The following is a 21280-nucleotide window of genomic DNA, read 5'->3' on the forward strand; positions in this document are numbered from 1 at the left end:
TGCTTTTAATCTGCCTCCTTTTGATCACCAGTGCCTGACCTTACACTATCATTGAGCTACATCCCCAGCCTGACTTGTCTAATTTATATAGACAGAAATCTTGGGAATGTGTGGGATGGATACTGAGGGTTTGGATAATGGTAGAAGGAATATCAAGTTGATTCAGGCCAAATTTATTGACGCGGGTTAAGTAGGGACTCTGCATTTAATGTTGTAGCTCAGTGATTTAGGAAAGACCCTGACAATGCAGCTGAAACATGCACCAAAATGTGGCCCAAGTGAGCCGATTAGAAATTTCAGACCTGCCTTTGGTTTAGTGTTACAGGAAAGTTTAGGAAGATTGGAATGTTACATGCCTTGCCATTTGAGACCTATTCACTCAAACTGGAAAGTTCCAGAAGACCTTTAACCAATACGGTGAGAAATAAATTGGTGAGAGGAGCCCCTGCATTTTTTTCAGTACTGGGGTTTGAACCCAGGGCACTTTACCACTGAGCAATATCTCCAGTCCCTTTTTACTTTTCATTTTGAGACAGGACCTCACTAACTTGACCAGGTTGGCCTTGAACTTGCAATCCTCCTGATTCAGACTTCAGAGTCACTGGGATTTCAGGCATGTTCCACCACACCTGGCTAGGATACTTGATTCTCACAGACCTATGGCATTAGCTATTATTGATCATGGTATTCCTGTAAATTAAATAGGAAGTTTATTAAATTCTTACTTGAGCTATGTAAGCAGAAAAGTTCTAGACAGTGAACAAAAGTCCCACCTGAATTTGCCTAGCATCACAAGGACATGGGTTGTTCAATTTCCAGCACTGAAAAAAAAATCTTGAAAGAAACATGACAAGAAAACTTAGGGAAAAGGTGTGTGAATATATCCTTTCATGGGCAAAAAACCCTTCAAGATATTTGTGTTCCATGTCATGTGAATACTCAACAAGGGGTGACTGAAATATAGGAGGATTTAAATAACAAAGTAGGTAGGATGACTTGTTCTTTGGATACCAGTCATCCTCTTTCCCCAGCCACCCTGGTAAATGCCCAATGCACAAAGTGGCCATGGTGACAGGGGTGAATTTTATGCATGGCCTTAGCAACATGGATTTCCACTCACTAAATCTGCAGTCACTGCTGAGTGCCCAGTCTGACAGCATCAGAAACCAATACTGAGTCTTTGGTATGGCACTAGTTCTCAAGTTAATCAGCCGCCTACCTGGTGGCAGGTTGATTACATTGGACTGCTTCCATCATGAGAAAGTGCAATGTTTTTCTTATTTGATTAGGTATATACTCTGGAACAAAGATATACCTTCCTTGTGTAGGCAGGATGATTCTGCTGAAACTACCATCTATGGACTTAATGTTTTATCCATCATCATATTCCAAACAGCATGGTTCCAATTAGGGAACTCATTTCAAAGCAAACAAAGTGTGGCGATGTACTTCTGCTCATGGAATTCACTGGTCTCATCATGTTCCCCTTCATCTTGAAGTAACTAACTTGATAGCATGGTGGATTAGTTTGAAGACACAGATACAGCATCAACTAGACGACCATAATTTACAGTACTGGGGCAATGTTCCCCAAGGGGCTATGTGTATTTTGAATAAGCCTCCAATATATGGTACTATTTCTTCCATAGCCAAGATTTGACAGATTCAGGAATCAAGAGGAAAAAAATGAAAGTGGCACCACTTGCTATTACACTTTGTGACCCACTAACAAATTTTTTGCTTCCTTTATGGGATATGGTGCAATGGTAGAGCACTTTATGCTTTGCTGGTCTTACTTCCAAAGGGAAGAATGCTTCTGCCAGAAGACAAAATGATTCCAGGTTGCTACCCAGTCACTTAGGATTCCTCATGCCTCTGAATCAATAGGCAAAAAAGGGAGTTACTGTGCTGGCTGCTGATTGATCCTGACTACCAAAAGGAAGTCAAACTGCCACTCCACAATGGAGATAAGGAAGAATATGTCTGTCTGAAACACAGAGATGCTTAGGTTAGTTCTTAGTACTACCATGCCTGTGATTAAGGTCAATGAAAAACTACAACTCAATCCAGGCAGGACTACAACAGTTTAGATACTTCATCAATGAAAGTTTGGCTCACTTTACCAGGTAAAGAACCACGGCCAGTGAGTAACGTTCTTGCTAAAGGCAAAGAAAATACAGAATGGGCAATGGAAGAACATAGTTATAAATACCAGCTTTGGAGCCAGGCACATTGTATCAGCCATGCATACCTGTAATCTCAGCTACTCAAGAGGTTGAGGTAGGAGGATTGCAAGTTTAAGGCCATCCTCAGGAATTTAGTGAGATTCAGTCTCAAAATAAAAAGGCCTGAGATATAGCTCAGTGGTAAAACACCCCTGGGTATTATTCTACCTCATGTAACACAGGATGTTATATTTAGATATAAAATGTCCCCCAAAGGCTCATGTGTGAGACAATGCAAGAACATTCAGATGTGAAATGATTAGACTATGAGAGTTGTAACCTAATAAGTGCATTAATCCACTAATAGGAATTAACTTGGTGGTAACTGTAGGAAGATAGGGTATGGCTGGAGAAAGTAGGTTACTGGGGACATGCCTTTGGTCCCTAGTGAGCCAAGGCCCTCTCTCTGCTTCCTGATTGCCATGTCCTGTGCTGCTTTTGTCCTCCACACTCTTCCACCATGATATTAGACTTCACTTTGGTCCCAGAGCCATGAAGTCAGCCATCTATGGACTGAGAATTCTGAAACAGTCTCTTGGTCAGAGAAACAAAAAAGTTGACTAAAACACTCAGGATATATTGAGTCTATATCATAGTACTTGACTAGTTTTAATTTTTCATCATAGAAGTTATGAAATATCAAAGAGAAAGAGTAAACATCATTCAAGGATTTTTGTCTCCTGGGGAAAAGGTTAGTGCATTTTCAGCCATACACAGAATGCCATGTTAGGTAGAATTATGACCTTGTCATTGTCTATTTAGATAATAAGTACGGTTCAAGGAGATAAATATGGGTACCAAGTTGACAAGAAGTGAACTTGTTTTTTTTCTTTTTGGTACCAGGGATTGAACCCAGGGGCACTCAACCACTGAGCCACATCCCCAGCCCTATTTTGTATTTTATTTAGAGACAGGGTCTCAATGATTTGCTTAGGGCCTCACTAAATTGCTGAGGCTGGCCTTGAAACTGCAATTCTCCTGCCTTAGACTCCCATGCGCTACCACACCCAGCAAGAAGTGAACTTGTTTAGTTTTTCTTTCTACTATAGTGTACATGATTTTTTTATTTCCTTAACTTGCAGTTTTGGGGATTGAACACAGAGCCTTATGCATGCTAGGTAAGGACCTTTCCACTGAACTACATCCCAGCCCCAAGAAGTTAACTTTTAATGATTAAGTTTAGGTGTCAGTTTGAGTGGGTTCTGGGGAATATCTATATTTAGACAAACATTATTTTGGATATATCTGGGAAGGCATTTCTAGATGAGAATAACATTTAATTTAGGAGACTAGGTAAGGCATATTGTTTTTCTCCTCCTCAACCCAGTGTGAGGTGTTTCATCCAATCTGTTAAAAGCATGAATAAAATAAAAATTTGAGTAAGGGAAAATTTACTCTCTTTACCCTGTTCAAAATGGGAAATCTTGAATACATAATAATGGTACTGGGGATTGAACCCAGGGGCACTTTACCATAGAGCTACATCCCCAGTTCTTTTTATTTATTTATTTGTTTGTTTTGTTTTGAGATAGGGTCTCACTAATATGCTCTGGCTGCCTTTGAACTTGGGATTCTCCTGCCTCAACCTCCCAAATTGCTGGGATAACAGGCATGCACCACCCTGTCTGGCTATTGGTTCTGTTTCTCTGGAGAACCCAGAACAATACAGAAGCGTAAGCATGGTCTTTAAAGAGATAAAACTATTAGAAAAATTAATTATTTTGTTATTTCTTAAAAACGGACCATTTATTTAAATTTTTTTCTTTAAAAAAGGAAACTTGCAATAAGAGTGTCAGACTGACTTGCCTCCTGTGCTCAATAGCTCACTAAAATAATAATGAAGGGTGAGACATAGAAGGTACAAGTATCTAGGGATAAAGTGAATGAAAAGGATATTCCAGCAGATTAAACACTCCAACACATTTTAGGAAAGTGGAGAGGTAATGGTAGCCTATGGTGACAGAGTAGAGGGGAGGCACCTGAGTGAGAAGCCAAGACTCAGGGCTGGACTCTCAGCCTGTTCCCAAAACAAGACAAACACCCAAACTCACCACCACCAGACAGGTGATTGATGCTAGCTTCTCTGGAGAAAACAGATGTGAGAAACCCTGGGCTCAAGGACATGAGGCAGAACAAGGAACGGGGAGACTTGTGGAGCTGAAAATGGGCATATACCTTATATATAATCCCTAAACAATAAACCCTCCAAATACTGACATTTGGAAGTTTCTCAACCAGAAGGAGAACTCCCAGTCTAAATATTTTTAGAGAAACTCACCTGTCAATAAGCCCTACTTACAACTCATCTGTTTGCTCAATTTTGAAATGCTCTGCTTTCACATGAAAGGACATTCATTATAGTAAAAGTAACAAAACAAATGGAGTAAAGGAAAATGCTGGGAACAAAAGAAGAGGAATTTTAAAATAAAAACAAAAAGAGCCCCTCCCCAAGCCCCAGTTAATTTTCTTGGAAAGCTAAAATGCTATGAGGGAAGAAATGAACATAAAGAAGGGTTCTTGGGAATGAAAACATTAGACAGAAAATGGAGAGTGAATGTAATATTAAGGAATTGTGGTCTTATGTGAGTAGCAGTGTCACTGAAGGAGGGTCAGAGAAGGGGACCTCTACTCAGGATGAGTGGGGTTCTTGACAAATGTTGCAGAAAAGAATTTAAGGACCCACTGAATAGAGGTACACACAGGGATTTATCTAGGAAAACAGATTATGCAGTCAAAGGGAAAGAGAGTACGGGCCATGTTGAGAATGAGAAGCAATGCCTTGGTCTGGGGTTCTAATATTTATAGAAGGACAGTAGCTTGGGAGTTCAACTAGTGGTAGAATCCAGATGGAATTACACAATTTCTCACCAATTTTCCTTGCTTGCTCATTGCCTTTGCATCATGCTACTTTCTGTGGGTAATGATATGGGCACAAGGACTTGGACTGGATTGCTCACCAATTTCTTCTTTAGCATTCCAATAGTTCATAAGCAGATTCCGAATTCCAAAGGTTCATGGGTGCTTTTTTTTGGAGGGGAGGGGTACTGGGGATTGAATTCAGGGGCACCCGACCACTGAGCCACATCCCCAGCCCTATTTTGTATCTTATTTAGAGACAGGGTCTCACTGAGTTGCTTAGCATCTTGCCATTTCTAAGGCTGGCTTTGAACTTGCAATCCTCCTGTCTCAGCCTCCGGAGTAGCTGGGTTTATAGACACCTGGGTTTATAGGCCACCGTGCCCCGAGGGTGCTTCTCTTTTGAGATTCAATATATTTTTTCTCTATATCCCCAAATTCCTATCTCAGTATTTTTATAACTGACACAAATACCAAATTTTAATGGGAATAGAGTAGTGGGTAGCTAGGCAGGCATTGTGATATACACTCTGATACTCTCAGATATTCAGGAGGCTGAGGCAAGAGGATCACAAGCTCAACGCCAGCCTGGTCAACTTAGCAAAACCTGTCTTAAAAATAAACTAGCAAGGACTAGAGACAGCTCAGCGATAGAGTACTTTCCTAGCATGTACAAGGCCTGGGTAATCTTGGGTGTTTAATACTATGAAGATTATATTGTTCAAGCTAAGTCTGATGCAAGTTAGATGGCCTTCTCTATTTTATAGCTATGTCATATAGAACACATGGCCTTTGTAAGGTCACTGTAAGGAGAGAAATTGGGTAGTTACACTGGCCCTTTAATACTTTGACAAGGAAATAATACACTTCATCTTGGACTTACAGCTATGAGAACTGAGAAATAAATGTCTGTTATAAATTACAGGCATGGTGGCACACGCCTGTAATCCCAGAGACTAGAAAGACTGAGGCAGGAGGATCGCAGGTTTATTTATTTATTTTTAAATTTTATTTTTTAGTTCTCGGCAGACACAACATCTTTGTTTATATGTGGTGCTGAGGATCGAACCCCGGCCGCACTGCAAGCCAGGCAAGCGTGCTACCACTTGAGCCACATCCCCAGCCCAGATCGCAGGTTTAAAGTCAGCCTTAGCAATTCAGCAAGACCCTAAGCAATTTAGCAAGACCCTGTCTCTACAGACAATATGAAAAAATGCCTGGGATGTGGCTCAGTGGGTAAGAGCCCCTAGGTTCAATCCCAAGTACCAATAAATAAATAAATAGCCCAGTTTCAGATATTTTGCTATAGCAGCACAAATACACTAAGGAAGAAAAGAAGGGTGAGCCTGTGGTCCCAGCTACATTAGAGGCAAAGGCAGGAGTATCTCTTGGGTCCAGGAATTCAAGACTAGACTTGGAAAGATAAGGAGACCCCATCTTAAAAACAAAACAAAACAAAAAAAAGTGAGAGAAGAGTGATTTCACCAATACATTTTGTTTTTTTCTATACCAGAATTTCCAGTTTATTTTATAATTCTCTTTCTCTTTCTGTACTGGGAATTGAACCCAGGAGTTTTCTACCTCTGAACAACATCTCTCCAAACCTTTTTATTTTTATTTATTTATTTATTTTTTATTTTGAGGCAGGATCTCACTAAATTGCCCAGGTTGGCCTCGAACTTGGATCCTCCAGCCTCAACCTCCTGAGTAGCCGGGTTCTACCCCTGTCCAGCACGGGAGACTGAACTAAAGTCACTTGTGTGAATTTGGAGTGATGCAAAATACCACACAGACCCTTTTATATGAGCTTCAGGATGGCTTCCCCATTTCCTGGCCTCAAGCTCCCCAAAGGGGGAAAAGAGAAGGTCACCAGAGGGTGACATGAGAGAGGACTTTTATTTGGAGATGGGCACTGTTTCTTAGCACATTCTAGGGTGACATCTACACCTGGAGCCACGCCTTGTTATCTGAGCTGGGGTAACGTCCAAGTTACTCCCCACAGCTGGGATTATAGGCAAGTGCCAACATAACCAATCTGGCCAGCAATTTTTTAATGAATTAGAATAGGATCAAAATTATCCAAGAACACATTCATAGTATGGGAGTGTCTAGTACATATTTGTGTGAGTAGTATATATATTAGTTGTGTATTATATGAATATGTATGTGTACTAAGTACCAATGTATCTTTTTAAATATATTTTTTAAATGTTGATGGACTTTTATTTTATTCATTTATTTATATGCAGTGCTGAGAATCGAACCCAGTGCCTCACACATACTAGGCGAGTGCTCTACCGCTGAGCCACAACCCCAGCACCGCCTATGTATTTTTTAAACAAATCTGTTTTTTTTTTTTTTTTAGTTATACATGGACACAAATTCTTTATTTTTTTAGTTTATTTTTTATGTGGTGCCGAGGATTGAACCCAGTGCCTCACATGTGCAAGACAAGCAAGCACTCTGCCACTAAGCCACAACCCTAGCTGCCCCACCATGTGTTTTTTTACAGTAGATCCAAGTTAATGTTTTTTTTTTTTTTTTTAAGTTGGAAGTCATGGTCCAGAGAAACTCCTATTGTTTCTTAAAGGAGAATATCCACTGCAGCAATGTTTGAACGAAGAAATAAACATAAATAAATAAATAATCCAAGTATTTTTCAATATGAGGATGGCAAATTAATTGTAGTATAATCATACTACACTATATGGACTCTTACTTACATCCCAGTTAGAATGAATGGATTAGGGCTATCTGTAACAACAACATTAATACATCTCATTAAAGATGTCAAGCACAAAAACAAATTGCAAATGATACATTCATTGCATTAACATTAACATAAAGTTTGAAAGCATGCAAAATTATACTGTATATGGTTTCTGGATATGCACAGTATTTAAAGTATAAAATAGGAAAGACATTGATAAATAATAAAGTTATGGTCAGGAAGTGTATTTAGCTCAGTGATATGGTACTGTACCAAGTTACCTATGTGCAAGGACCTGGGTTCAATCCCTAGCACCAAAAAACCCTTGACAATAAATACCAGAGTTAGCCAAGTGGCAAGTGACTAAGGCCTTCAGACTTAGATTTTTTTTAAAAAAATTTTATATATATATGATTTCCAGATAATTCTTTTTTTTTTTTTTTTTTAGGTTTAGAAGTGATAGTTCTTAGAGGAAACACTCCCCTGCTTAAAGGAAAATATCCATGAGCCAGATGTGGTAGCACACACTGGCTACTCAGGAAGCTGAAGTAGAAGGATTGCAAGCTTGAGGTGAGACCCTCAAGAACCCAGTGAGATCCTGCCTCAAAATAAAAATAAAAGGACTAAGGATGTAGCTCAGTGGTAAAACACCCCCAATCCCTAGTACGAAAAAAAAGAAAAAAAAATAATATCACTGCAGCAATATTCATAAGGAGAACATAAGAGGATGTGTGTGTGTGTGTGTGTGTGTGGGCTGTGTGTGTGTATCCATTCCATTGGTTCTGAGAAAGGAAGTGCCATTGTAAAAAGATAAAACAGGTTCTTCAACTGTGTATGTGATGTTTGTTTTTTAATCTAGGAAGGTTATAATATGATCTACAGTATTGTTTACTTTTCTGTGTAAGTGAAATGTTGCATATTTTTTAAAAGTTGGGGGCTGGCAGTGGAGCGCAGTAGTAGAGTGCTTGTGTGAGGCCCTGGGTTCAATGGTTCAATCTCCAGTAGGATAAATTTAAACACACACACACACAGAGCCCCCCAAAAAGGAGTAGGGGAGAATTTGACAGTACTAGGTTTCAATTCTATCTCTGCTATCTGCTGGAAAGGAACTTAACAAGTTCCTTAATTTCTCCAAGCCTCTGTGTCTGCAAAAAGATACCATAATAATAAATATCCTGTTGTGTTTTATTTTATTTTTATTTTTATTTTTTTAATATTTATTTTTTAGTTGGCGGACACAACATCTTTGTTGGTATGTGGTGCTGAGGATCGAACCCGGGCCGCACGCATGGCAGGCGAGCTACCGCTTGAGCCACATCCCCAGCCCCTGTTGTGTTTTATAAAGTACAAAATGCTACAGAAGTATAAACCGTCAGGGGCTGGAGTTGTAGCTCGGCAGTTGAGCGCTTGCCTCATATGTGTGAGGCACTGAGTTCGATTCCTAGCACCACATATAAATAAAGCAAATAAAATAAAGGTCCATGAAGAAGAAGGAGAAGGAGAAGGAGAAACCGTCATCGCAGAAGAATGCTTTACAAAGTCCTTGTTAACAAGAAACTCTTAGTGTTCCATTGTTACAGACTCTCATAGAACCTTGGCACTTTCCTCCAGAGTGCTTGCCTTCACATATAGTCACACATTCACTAATGCCACTATTTGTGCACTCCATGGCTTTGTAGTCGTTATTATATTTCCAAATCCGGCCCAGTCCTGGGCACACACTAAAGCACTCAATACATGGTGGAGAGGAGAGGGTTACACGTAGGAAATGAGAATAGGAAGCAGCGTGGGAAGAGAGGACTTATATTTTGTTTCATGTTTCTATTCTGTTTGATCTTTTATCACGAACATGCATTGCTTGAAAAGTGAGAAAACTAGTTGAATTGTTAATTAAAGTAATAAGTGTTAAATAGGCATATCTTAATTTCATCGCCTTTCGGAAAAGGGAGAAGGTCATGTTTTACTATAGGAAACTATGTGGGGTGGGGATGTAGCTCAGTGGTAGAGTGTTTGCTTAGCATGGGGGATACTCTGGGTTCGATTCCTAGAACTTCCAAAAAGGAAACTGAATGGGAGAGAGGTCCGTGGAATACATTTTTTAAATATTAAAAAAAAAAAAAAAAAAGGCAGGAGTGATCCTGGGCACTGGGCTCTCCCCAGACCTCTGGGACGACAGGGCGAAAAGCCTAACAGTTCCGTAATTGAAGAAGGGCCCGGGAGGTACCGTTAGGAGGCGCTCGCGAAGCTGCATCAGGAATTCCCGCCTCTCGGTTACATGCCCCAGTAACCCCAGCGCGCCGGCGACCGAGAGTAACCTCGCGGTCGGGTGACGCCCCCCCCCCCCCGCCCCGACTCTCGCCTGCTTCTATCTCAGCCAATGGGAAGGCAGCGAACGAGCCGGCCCGACACTGGCCCGCGCCGACTCCTCCCCCGAGCACTTAGGACTGAGTTGAACAGTCATCATGCCGCGCGTTTTAGACTTTTCCAATAGCAGCGCAGAGTCCCGACTCCAGGTCCCGCCCGTCCTGGGTCTGCCCCGTTTTCACTCTCGGTAGGAGTCACCTTTGCCTTACAAGCGTTCAGACCCGCCTTCTTCCTACCTTGTTCGCTAGGCCCCGCCCTCTGCTCGTTTCAACCAATAATCGGGTGGGCCTGGCGACTCTGGGCGGGCCCGCAGCCAATGCGCACGCCGTGGGCGGGTCCCCGGCCGGAATTGGGGGTGAAGCTACAGCATTTTTGCTCACATTCGGGGCGCGCGGAACTGGGGGGGTCCCTAGTGGGCGCCCGCAGTTAAGATGGCGTCCGCAGTGGAGGGGGACGTGGGAAAGGTGGTGGAGCCGATTGGGGGTCTACGGTCAGGTTTTGAGGAGCTGAGCCTTAACAAGTTGGCGACGTCCCTGGGCGCGTCGGAACAGGCGCTGCGGCTCATCATCTCCATCTTCCTGGGTAAGGACCCTTCTGCCTCCCTCCGCCCCCTCGCGGAGTCCCCGGGGAATTGTGAAGGAATGGGGACAGGACCTCCCTCTTTTCCTGAAGCCACCCAGGAGGGCTCTGTTTGGTGCGGGTGTGAATCCTAAAACATACCAACCATTTACTGAGGGGAAGACAGAAGTCAGGTCTCGAGTCTGGGGGCACTGTGCCCTTTGAACCTATTCACCTTTCTTTTTGACCCCTGCTCTGCCCTCTGGCCCCGTATTCTGTGCCCCCACCTCGTCAAGCCATGCTCTGCTATGCCCCCACGAACTGTTTTTTATTATGTTGCTCTCTTGAGTTTCACTCTCAGGCCATGTGTATTGCTAATCTCATATTAGCAGCCCCCACACATGCGTGCTTCTATCGGTAGGCATATGCTCCCTAACTCAGGTATTTTAGTCCATCAGGCCTCCTCAGCCCCATATACCATACTTCCATATTCTGAATCTATTTTGTGCATTGCCAGCTTATATTACACTTTCATCTTTTTTGTGTCCCATTTCTAATATTTTCTTATACCATATTGCCCCTCCCCTTTGCTACCCACCTGTCATTTATCCTGGAATATCATTTTAATGTTGAGCTTGGGAAAAAGGACCAATAACCTCCTTAAAAACTATCCATGCTGTTCCAAATGTTTATTACCCGTATGGTTCAAAGGATGTGATGTGTCTGAATTTATGTCACAACAAGCTGTATTATAACTGGTTTATAGGCGCATATATAGAGAGAGAGGGGGGGGGGCGCAGCATAGTACAATGAAATAGTATGTGGACTTTGAAGGCAAAAGAATTGGACCCAGTCTTGCTGCTTGCTCACAAATGAAGGGACCCCAGACAAGCCACTTAACCTCTCTGGGCCTGATTATCTATGAAATGAGAACAACAGCACCTATATAGGATTACTGTAAAGTCCTGTAGGAATTTAAACGTCAAGATCATAGATGACTGATAGATAATTTGAGTAGTGGAAGTTCTTTTGAAGGTTATATAAAACTTTAGCTAGGAGATTGTAGAACTTCAGCTGAGGGAGTGGTAGGAAGAATGAAGTGAAAGCTAAAAGGATGATAAATAAACAGGAATGGGGCAGGAACAGAATATTACAGATCTGAACCATAAGAAGTTTGAGACAAGGTTGGACAGATGTGGAAGGGCTTAACTGCCAGAATGAAATTTGGAATTTTTCCAGTAGTCAGTAGAGATGTTGACATTTAATATCACCAAAGGGTGTTAACCCAATCTAGATAATGGAAGAGGCATCAATTCATATTTAAACAACCTTAGCTAATATCATTGTTATTTGCCTATTAACCTATAGAACCAAGATGATTTTCCTTTCTTCCAAATAAAGGTCACTTTTTCCCTCCCTTGTAGAATTATAAGGTTTCAGAAGTAGAAGAGATCTCAGGTTGTAAAATTTGCTCAGTGTCACCCAGGCATAACCCAATTTTATCGGCACCCGGATCTAAAGGCTTCTTTGTACCACATTAGCTTTGAACTTTCTACTCTTTGAACCTTGCTTCTGACCCAGTTATTTGTTGGAATTGGAATTGGCAATTAAGAGTGTTTACATCCATTACTTAGGAAGCTCACTGTTGATCTATAAATTATGAAATTATGGAAACATAACATAGGTAGTGACAAATTATAAGGGGCAACCTGTTAAATGGAGCAGGGCTGGAATTAGGACTTGGAATTTGTTGTTTGTGTGCTGAATAATCAAATACTGTCTGTGCACTCTTGGGCATTACTTTATGTACTGTTATGTCTTGGGCATACAGCTGATTAGGAAATAGCTCCATGTGCTACCCCTCTTTTTCATCATTACTTGGTGTAGTACTCCCAAGCCCCCTTGCCCGTACTACCATTTCCCTTTTTATCTAAAATATAATATTGCTTTCAGTACTAGTAATTAATTGTATTTCTCATTTTAGATCAACTTGGGCTTAATGTTGCCTCATGTTAGTTATAGTTTTGTTTTGTTTTGTTTTGTTTTGTTTTTTCAGCTCTAGGTATTGAACCTGGGGCCTTGCATAAACTGAGCAACTAGTTAACACTGAGCTATACTCCAGCCCAGTTAAAGCTCTTTTAGGTAGATATGTATGATTGTATTTGCAGACATAGGTTAAGTACATGTAAATATAAATTGATAGACATGTGCATGGAAGAAGGAGTGTATTTGGTTTTAAATATATATCTCTTACAAAGATTTTACCGCTCTGTGTATGTAATCTAGAAATATTAGTGTTTTAGCAGTGAGTTCCTGGTTCCTGAACCCAGGTCTCTCAGGGAACTGGAATCCTGGAGGAATTTTTTTTTTTTTTTTTAATTTGGAACTGAGGATTGATCCCAAGGGCACTTTACCAGTAAGCCACATCCCTAGCCCTTTTTTTAATTCTTATTTTTTAAAAATTTTGAGCTTCTGAATCACTGGGATTATAGGTGGATGCCACTGTGCTGGGCTCTGAAAGAAATCTTGGTAGAGGTAGCAAGAAGGCCTGTTGTCCAAAATAATTTCTTATTTGCTTACTCCTGATTAGAGATAAGTTTGAATTAAAAGCACCTCTGAAGGGAAGAGTTAGTTGTATTAGTCACATTTTAAATTGTATACGCTGAAGCAGGCAGATTGCAAGTTCAAGGCCAGCCCTAGCAATGTAATAAGGCATTTAGCAACTTAGAGAGACCCTGTCTTAAAATAAAAAAATTAAAAAGGGATGGAGATGTAGCTCAATGATAAAGAGCCCCTGGGTTCAATTCCCAGTACCACACATACAAAAAGTTTAAAGTGTAAATCACTTTTAATCATCACTGTTAATATCTTACTTGAGTTTTGTGTGCTGATCTTGAAGTGGAGCAGACTGGCTTTCAAATTTTTCTGACTAGGACTTATGGTAAGAAATGCATTTTACAAAAAAAAAAAGAAAGAAAATATATTTTACAAAGTGACCCAGAACACACACGTATATATATCTATATTTGTATTTCAAACAAATTTTAGGAAATGATATTTGCCCTTACTATTTTCTTCTTATTATTATTTATGATTCACTAAATTGATTTCATGATCCATTAATGAATTACAGAAAGCAGTTTGAAAAATTCTGAATTAGAGGCTGTCATTTGAGTGGTGGAAGCGGAGAGCAGGGCTGGGTATTAAACCTGGGGCCTTCCCACATGCTAAGTACACACCACTGAGCTATACCCCCCTTCTCCCTTGTAGTTTTTAATATTTAATACTTTTAAGAAAAGAGTAAGTTTTTGCAAACTTCTGTGTTGGAGCATTTTGAATACCCAGAGGATTCTATTAAAAGGGTGTGTGTTGGTACATTTGTTTTATGTTTCATTTCAAGGAATTTGGTAGACTGGTGCTGAAGGTGAATTTTGCTTGAGCCCTAGTGCTGGCAGATATTGCTGGGAAAACTCCCCTTCAATAACTTGGGTCTTGTCACTCCTTAACATGACACTCCTTAACATAAATCGTTTGAGATAAATTCAAACAAACATACCTACTGTGGATGAAGCAGTATTCTTAACCCTGCAAGGGCAAGGGCAGTGGGAGCAGAGCAAGTAATAGTACCTATACTCAAAAGGCATTATAGTCTGTTGGGGGTAGGGAATGTGTATGAGATAAATACACTAATAACCCTAATGAAAGGCAAAAACTGAAGTGCTATAAGAGGGGAAGAAGGCATCCTGAGGTTTAAAGATGGGACATTTTGTAAATAATGAACTTTAGAAGTTGAGTAAAGTTTCTGGAGACAAATGGTAAGACCTAAGGGAGAACATGAGCAGAGTTGCTGGGGTAGACTGTGTGGGATAATTCAGGGAACAGTAAGTAGTTCAGTTCAACTGAAAAGGAATCAAGAAGTATTAGAAAATAAGGCTGAGCTGAGTGTACACACCTGTAATCCCAGTAGCTCTGGAGGCTGAGGCAGGAGGATCACAAGTTCAAAGCCAGCCTCAGCAACTTAGTGAGGCCCTAAGCAACTTAGCGAGACCTCTTCTCAAAATAAAAAATAAAAATGGCTAGGGATGTGGCTCAGTGGTTACAGAGCTCCTGAGTTCAATTTCTGGTACAAAAAGAAAAGAAAAGAAAGCCATAACTGTGGGTTATGAAGCTGTGAAAACCAAAGCATTGAGTTCTTAATTAAGTAAGTGATAGGAACCATTGGAGTTTTTTGTTTGTTTGTTTGTTTTTTCATGGTGCTGGAGCTCAAACCCAAGGCTTCACACATACTAGGCAACACATACTGAGCTACACCTTCACCCACATTGGAGAGTTCTGAATGGGAAGTAGTATGATTGGAAGTGTATTTGAGAAGATAATACAGCATAGGGTGGTTTGATTTTTTTGTTTGTTTTATGGTACTGGGAATTGAACCATGGGTGTTTTATCACTGAGCTATATTCTACCCCCCCCCCCAATATTGAGACAGGGTCTCTGTAAGTTGCTGAGGGCCTCACTCTTGCAATTTTCCTGCTCAGCCTCCCAACTTGCTGTAATTATAGAAATTTACCACTGCATCCAGCAACAGTATAGGGTGATCTAAAGTAGTCATAGACAAGAGCTAGGGAAACTAATGAGAAAAAACAATGATTTAGACAGGATGTTCTAATGACTTGGAGGAGGGGATTGGGAGGGGGGTTGCACTGAGAGAAGAAGAAATCTCAATTGTTTCAAAGGTAGATTCTGTACACACTTTTATCTACACAGCTGTTCATGCCAGAAACCAAAGAATCAACTTTGTCATACTCCTGTCACTCACTCCTCACATTCCAGTCACCAAATCTTATCAAAATGACCTCCAAATTGTGTCTCAAATTCATCTACTTTTCTCCATTACCACAGTCACCAGCCATCTCTCATTAGAAACACCCAAGCAGCCTCCTGACTGGTCTCTAATTCTCTTCTTGCCCCCTCCAGTCCACTCTCCAAAAGCAGCCAGAGTGAGCCGATGCTGTGCCTCTTCTGCTCAGAACCCTTCAGGGGCTTCCATACATGGCTGGTAAGCCCCTGCCTGTTGCTCCAGCCTCGCGTCAAGCAAGTTCACAACCTTTAGCCACATGGCCACCTTTCAGTTCTTCAGAAAAGGCATTAAGCAGCAGCAGCTGGGTATGGTGGCGCTCTCCTGTAATCCCAGCAATTTGGGAGGCTGAGGCAGAAGGATCACAAGTTCAAGGCCAGCCTAAGCAATTTAGTGAGACCCTGTATCAAAAAAAAAAAAAAAAAAAGGACTAGGGATGTAGCTCAGTAATAGAGTGCTCCTGGGTTCATTCCCCAGTACCATTAAAAAGAAGACAGAATCTAATTCATATTGATTATGTTAATGTTATTGCTCTTTATTGATAGTGGTAACCGCTGGCATTTATTAAGGATTTTGCTGTAAACCAGACATTATCCTAAATGCTCCACAGGCAACTCCCTGGTGAAACCTGCCAATTATCCATAAGATAATTACAGTACTAGTATGATCTCCCTTGTACAAATAGGAAATGAGGGCCTACAAAGGTTAAATAACTTGCCTAAGATCACACTCAGTTCTGCTGGACTCTTCTGTATCTGCTTTTGGTCATAGTTTAATTGGGAAGAGCGAGTGGGGGTGGAAAAGAAATGCCCTTGATAATTTTTTTCTTCACTCTCCATGGTTAAACCAAGATGTGCTCAACACGAGATACCTCTCAGTGTCCAAAGCTAGAGCTGGCCAAATGGAGCAGATGGCCACAGTGCTAAGTATGAGTGTTCCCTAGTCTTGGCCATGTCTGTAGCTTAGCTGTCAGGCTGATCAAAAATTGCAGTTGGGGATAAGAATGCACTCCTCAGAGATTCAGAATTAGCATCACTAATGTTAGGGACCTTTAAAATCAAAGGAGATCATGTGGTTTAGTTCCCTTTGAACCAAAGTCACAACTGACTCTTCAGGAAAAATTCATTATTCAGTGCAAAAAACTTTCTTCAGGTAGCTTTAAAATCAAAATATAAAGAAACCAGACTGGGGTTTTGGCTCAGTGAAAGAGCACTTGCCTCTCACATGTGAGGCACTGGGTTATATACACACACACACATATACATATATACATACAACAACTAGTTGGAAATTAAATAGAATTAACTAAACAAATGGGACTTATGATTATAATATAAAGCAGGATCCAAAATTTTTACTATAAAATAGGGGAAGTGTCCTAAATGACTTTCAAGGGCCCTTCCAATTCTAAAAGTCTATTGCTTCTTCATTTTTAGATTTTATGCTAATTCATAGCCATAAATTTCATCATCGCCTAAAACTTATTTGAGAATTTCCTTTAAATATATTTTTCATGACTTTTTCTATACTTCAAGATCTTACATTGTACAAAACTTCATGTTTTGAATTCTAGTATAAGTTTATTGTCAAACAGAAGCATCTCTTTGCAAAGACATGTAATTAGGGCCCTTGAGATTATTTGACCAAGCTAATTTACGAGAAAATTACATACCCACTGGCATTGAAGCATGTCTGGGCAACCATGGGAACTTGTGTTCAGTCCAGCAGCCTTACAGAAATGGTATTTGGTTTTCAGAGGGAAAAATGGCATTTCTGCAGGGCCTTAAAAAGGATGGAAAGATTCCAGTCAGGTAGAGTTGAAAGGGGGTGCTTGCCAACTATAAAGAATAATGAGCATATGTGTGGAGATCAGGAAAAATGAGAAAAATCTGAGGAACAATAAATAATACACTTTGGCTTGAACAATAAAATAGCCTTAAAAAAGAGTAGGAGAAAAAAATCAGATAGACCTTTCAGGTAGATGAGGGTTGGGTGGCAGAATAAGGTATTAATTTGTGATTGTTTTTAAAGACCTGTAGGCCTAGCTTCAAGTTCTGGATCAAATATGTACTAGCCTTTCAAGCCATCATTTTTTCATGTCCCAAAGACCAATTTTACTAAAGTATTGAGACTAAGAGTTAAGAACCTTTATGTAATAAAAAAAAACAGAATTATATTTAATTTACAAAAGCAAGCAGTATTTTCAAACAATGCAAAATTCATATGAATTTTTAAAATAATACAGTCATCAAAAAAATTTAATTTTATATTTCTAAAGGACTTCTTAGGCATGCCCTTTGTGTGATGGGCTCATTCTCCTCTCCTCTGGAAACTATTGAGAATCATTGCTTATTGGGATGCCATGAACACTAAATGTATGTAAACTATGTAAACACCTGACTAAGCCTGACCCAAGACAGTTTTAAATAATTGTTTTTTCCCTTTCCTCTCAGTAAACATTAATCTTCTCCCTTTCCAAGGACATTCAAAGTGTGATCTTTGAACTAAGAGCATCTGCATCTCTTGGGAACTTGTTAAAAGTGCATGTTTCTGGGTCTGCCCCAGACCTGGAGAATGAGAAACTGACCAGAGATGCAGGAATCCGCCTTTTAACAAGACTTCCAGATTCTATTAATTACCCCTAGAATTTGAGGATGACTGGGGTAGGTTTTCCTTCATGAATTTTGTAATACTTGAGGTTATAATAGGATCTTAAACTTTTTGAAATGTTGTTGTGTACTATGATCTTAGGAATAATCAAAACTTTCTTAGATTATTCTTTTTTTTTTTCTTCTTTTTTTTTTTTTAATTTTTAATATTTATTTTTTAGTTCTCGGCGGACACAACATCTTTGTTGGTATGTGGTGCTGAGGATCGAACCCGGGCCGCACGCATGCCAGGCGAGCACGCTACCGCTTGAGCCACATCCCCAGCCCACTTCTTAGATTATTCTTTATGGTTTGGTGTTCCCCTATTAGCTGGCATCTATTGTTATTCTTCAGAAGTTGATAATGTTATCAAGTAATATTGTTAAGATCATGATTGTCATTGTCTTTTAACTATCATAACATGCACCAACTGCTTCATGCTTTTAATGAGGTCAGATACAGAATTTTTTCATAAGGTGGTTGGACTAATGGCTCCATCTTTCCTTCTGTCTTGTGTCAACCACCTTGAGCAATAAAACACTCCTAATTGATCTCCTTACATTTTTCTTAATACACTTAATAACTGTGACTTATAGCTATAACAAAAATCAGGTGTCCCAGTTGCAGGTGTCAGGGAAGGCTGTTATAATGTCAAAGTAAAGAATCCTCTCCAAGCCAGGTACTTGTAATCCCAGCTATTCAAGAGGCTGAAGCAAGACAATCACAAGTTCAAGGCCAGCTAGTGGTAGAGTGCCCCTAAAAACAACAACAACAAAAAAAAAAAACTTCCCAAGCATATTTTTTAAGGTGTGTGTGTGTGTGTGTGTGTGTGTGTGTGTGTGTGTGTAAGTAAAAGAGAGACAGAGGGAAAGAGAGAGACAGATTGGTTTTCCCAACAGTTGCCTAAATCAAGTACCAGGAACCCACTAGGAGTTCTGGTAAAACAATAATGGCTTCTTAGACGCTCCACAGCTATCTATAATTTGTATAGTTCAAAAGGTGTCCTTATTTCTTGCCTGTTTTCAAAACAGGAAGGGGGCAGGGAGAATAAAACATTAAATGGAGAAGAAAGGATGAGTAATTTCTGGATAAGAATTTCTATTTGACTTGAGATACACTGTTTTTTTTTTTTTTTTTTAATCAAAGTACCTCATTCAGTCAGTAGTTGTGTTGTGTTTTGTTTTAATTTTTTTTTGTAATTGTAGATGAATAGAATGCCTTTATTTTATTTGTATATTTTCATGTGGTACTAAGGATCAAACCCAGTGCAAGTGCTCTGCCACTGAGCTACAGCCCCAGCCCTCAGTCAATAGTTTTGAAGATCAGTGAAATGCATGAAGCTCTAGACACCTAGAATAAAGGATTCTGTATAAGAACCACATACGTGTGTGGCTGTTGTTAGTAACAGATATATATGCCATCTCTTTCTAACTATAAGGACAGTGTATCAGAGAGTGGGTAGAAGATTAAGTCAGAAATGATCAGACCTGGGTTTTGATTTTTTTAAATATTTTTAAAATTGTCTATGGACCTTTATGTATAAATGGGGCTGAGAATCTAATCCAGTGCCTCACTAAGTTGCTGAGGCTGGCTTTGAACTTGTGAAGCCTAGGCAGTCTACCACTGAGCCATAACCCTAGCCCCAGATTTTTATTTTAGTTCACATAAAGTCTTCAAGTAGACCATTTAAATGTCTCACTCCAACTACAGGCTAAGTTTAAATTAAGAATAAAAAGCTTTTGTCAATTAAAGATGTTTTTTAGTACCAAGTATTCAGGTTGCTATGGCATTTTCGTAAGAAAACCATACGTGGTCATATCTGCTACATAATTTACATATGGTAAGATAGTAATGTTGCAGGCAATAAAGAACTCACTGTGAAAACTAAAGGATTTATGTGCAGATAATGTGTGCAAATCTTGGGATATTAAATTCCAGAAGGCTAAAGTTTTTATTTCAGTATATTTGTATTCTATAATGAGAAATGCTATCCATGTAGGTGTGGCAAGTGGCTTATAGTTCTAGAGTTTCCAATTTCTGCTATGATAGCAATTCTAAACTCAGATGGACTTGGACACTACTCTGGATTACTGTCCATAGAACTACTGTTTACAGGCCAGCAAGCAGAAGCCAACTGGAATAGTGCCTTAGTACCCTCTTAGGTCCCTATGGCATATACCTCAGACAGATTTCTTCAAGTGTTGTTCTCTGTGTTGTTGTTTTTTGTTGTTGTTTTGTTTTGTTTTTTATTGCTATCGCTTTGTTTTGCTTTGTTTTGGTGCTGGGAATTGAGCCCAGGGCTCCTAGTAAGCCAGAAGTAGAAAAGATTGATTAGAGTTGAAGTACAGACATACTGGGACCTTGCCTGAAAATGATGAACCTTAAATAACTAGAAATCTTCATTCTTTAAAGGATAATCTAACTCTACTTTTTAATTCTTCCTGATCATTGGCTCTCTGAAAGAATAGGAAATAAGCTGGGGAGGTAGCTCAGTGGTAGAGTACTTGCCTAGCATGCATGAGGCCCTGGGTTCAATCCCCAGCACCACAAAAAAAAAAAAAAGAAGAAGAAGAAGAAGAAGAAGAAGAATAGGGAATAAGTAGGGCATGTCTGTAATCTCAACAATTTGGGAGGCTGAGGCAGGAGGATCACAAGTTCAAAGCCAACCTCTGTACCTTGGTGAGATAGTCTCAAAATAAGGATGGGGATGTAGCCCAGTGGTAAAGCACTGTGAAAAGTAAAGGATTTATGTGCAGATAATGTGTGCAAATCCAATTCCCAGTACCTCCCCCCCCAAAAAAAAAAGGAAGTTAAAGGCAAATATACAAACTCCTAGATAGCAATGAATATTCCCTCCCACCTAGTGCTGAGATCAAGCCTAGACAAGCATTCTACCACTGAGCCAAGCTACACCCCCCAACCCACATACATTTATTTTTTAAATGTGTATAGCCAGTTTTGCAAGTATGCCCAGTGTCAGGCTCACCAACACAGCAGAAGTGCTATAAGCCACTAAGAGCCTAATAAACTGTCAAGAAGATCAGGTTGATTGTTGTTATTTTGT

At 40.0% G+C, this 21280-nt stretch overlaps 1 protein-coding gene across 3 annotated transcripts in view; it reads left to right on the forward strand.

Annotated features, from left to right (window-relative positions):
• Positions 1-10396: 10396 nt before the first annotated feature.
• Positions 10397-21280, forward strand: part of Lpcat3 (lysophosphatidylcholine acyltransferase 3) — a 52905-nt gene continuing 42021 nt past the window's right edge. For 2 of the 3 annotated variants that reach the window (XM_026403205.2, XM_026403204.2), the window contains exon 1: positions 10397-10737. In XM_026403205.2, coding sequence (XP_026258990.1) covers positions 10587-10737 — 151 coding nt within the window. In that variant the 5' untranslated portion in view covers positions 10397-10586. Of the gene's footprint in view, positions 10738-15687; positions 15770-21280 lie in introns of all 3 variants that reach the window. The other variant, XM_026403206.2, reaches the window with a different exon arrangement.

The sequence above is a fragment of the Urocitellus parryii genome, chromosome 5 (genome assembly GCF_045843805.1).
Source record: "Urocitellus parryii isolate mUroPar1 chromosome 5, mUroPar1.hap1, whole genome shotgun sequence".
Classification (NCBI taxonomy): Eukaryota; Metazoa; Chordata; class Mammalia; order Rodentia; family Sciuridae; genus Urocitellus; species Urocitellus parryii.